The 1,763-nt window shown below is 38.5% G+C and overlaps 1 protein-coding gene across 1 annotated transcript; it reads right to left on the reverse strand.

The window, feature by feature from the left end:
- Positions 1-234: 234 nt before the first annotated feature.
- On the reverse strand, positions 235-1,290 carry LOC308295638 (chemerin-like receptor 1; the record flags this gene model as incomplete). Its single annotated transcript, XM_080738687.1, has 1 exon — positions 235-1,290. The coding sequence occupies one exon, from the start codon at positions 1,288-1,290 to the stop codon at positions 235-237; it is 1,056 nt and encodes a 351-aa protein (XP_080594813.1).
- Positions 1,291-1,763: the final 473 nt, after the last annotated feature.

Raw genomic sequence — 1,763 nt, forward strand, 5'->3', positions numbered from 1 at the left:
GGTAAGGAATGTAAAACATGAATATAAAACAATTCTCTCTTCACAAGACAGTATTTGTTTGCTAAATAATTTCAAGTTAAAAAGCAATACAGATAGTCAAGCATTCAAGGTCAGGGGCGGGTACTCATTATGCCCTTACCAATGCATGGCAGAATTTCTTTTTTCTTTGTTTTTTTTTTTAAATCAAAATGAATAGCAAGTGGTCTATGAGTCATAGCTGTGCCAATTTGTTTTTTAGAACTCTTGAGACTTTTTACTTCCAGAAGACCTATCTTCATTGAAAGCATTTTCAATCTGTGAAGCGAAAGAGCTCAACAATTTCTGCTTAATGTCTTTGCTGCCCATGAATGCATAGAGAAACGGGTTCATGCAACTGTTCGCACTTACAAGAATCACTGATATCTTCATTCCACTTTCAATTAATGCGTTGTCGGTGTCACTGGGGTTAATATCTAGTAAAACGAAGACGTGGTAGGGAAGCCAACAGATGACAAATGTGACTATCAGGGCAGTCATGACTTTAAGGGGCTTTGTGGACCTGACCATCTTGTTGTTCTGTAGCCTCACAATGATAATAGTATAACACACAGTTATGATCACAAGTGGCAGTACAAAGCCTAAAACAAAGCGAAAGACAGGAATCATTATTTTGCTGTTGGGTAGAATTGCATGGTTGTTGAAGCATTTAATAACCTGCTCATTATCAGATGTAACATTAGAGCCAGATGTAACATCACGAACCACTAAGGAGGGAATGCTCAACACCATAGAAAATACCCAGGCAACAACAACTGCAACTGCGGCCTTTTTCACCGTACGATTGTTTTGGGCCCAAACTGCATACACAACAGTCACACAGCGGTCAACACTGATAAGTACCATCAGGAAAATACTGCTGAACATGTTGAGGATCAAAACAAAGGAGGTGAACTTGCACATGAAACGTCCAAAAATCCAAGATCCTGTTGCCGTCAGAGTAGTGTTGAAAGGGAGAGTTGCACAGAAGATTAAGTCAGAGATGGCTAGACTGAAGTACCACATTGTGGTGACTTTCTTGTGTTTCATCTTGAAGCGAATAACCCAAATGACCACACCATTCCCAAAAACCCCTAGCAGGAAGATGATCACATTTATCACAACCAGGGTGACACACCCTGCTTGGTCAATGCACAGTGGAGAAGGTTTGTGAATGATGTACGGAGGTGCATCAGTGTAGTCATAGTCAGACTCATTTATGTTTGTGCCATATTCATCTGTACTGGTAGGTATCAGTGATGGCACAGATGTCATGGTAGGCAATGGTGATGGCACAGATGTCATGGTGCACTCCTATAGAAAAGGAAAGATTAATTGAACATTGAAGAACGAAGAATTATACATTTTGTCAAGATTTGTAAGATTTTGGATTTTGTTCTGACAAAATGGTTTTAGCCCATGAGCATTTGGTTCAGAAAATAGAGCTTTGTGTTTTTCTTCTATGAGATGGTGACTACAGTGTCAGTCTAGATCTATTTTTGAATAATCTTTTTAAAACACAAGTTTAATGCAGCTTAATGAAATCAAATAAAATGAACATTTTGAATTGACAAACAAACAAAAGTGCCATCAATAGTAGACAGCTGCATAGGAGAAGGTCTGAAATCATACCAAACAAACCAAGAGATTCCTGCCCACTGTTTGAATTTAAACATTTGTATAAGAAATAACGTGCAAAATAATATATGTTAACTCACCTCACGCAAGAGTGTCTGTTGAGAACAGGT

The sequence above is a fragment of the Nannobrachium achirus genome, assembly GCF_963921795.1.
Source record: "Nannobrachium achirus genome assembly, chromosome: 12".
Classification (NCBI taxonomy): domain Eukaryota; kingdom Metazoa; phylum Chordata; class Actinopteri; order Myctophiformes; family Myctophidae; genus Nannobrachium; species Nannobrachium achirus.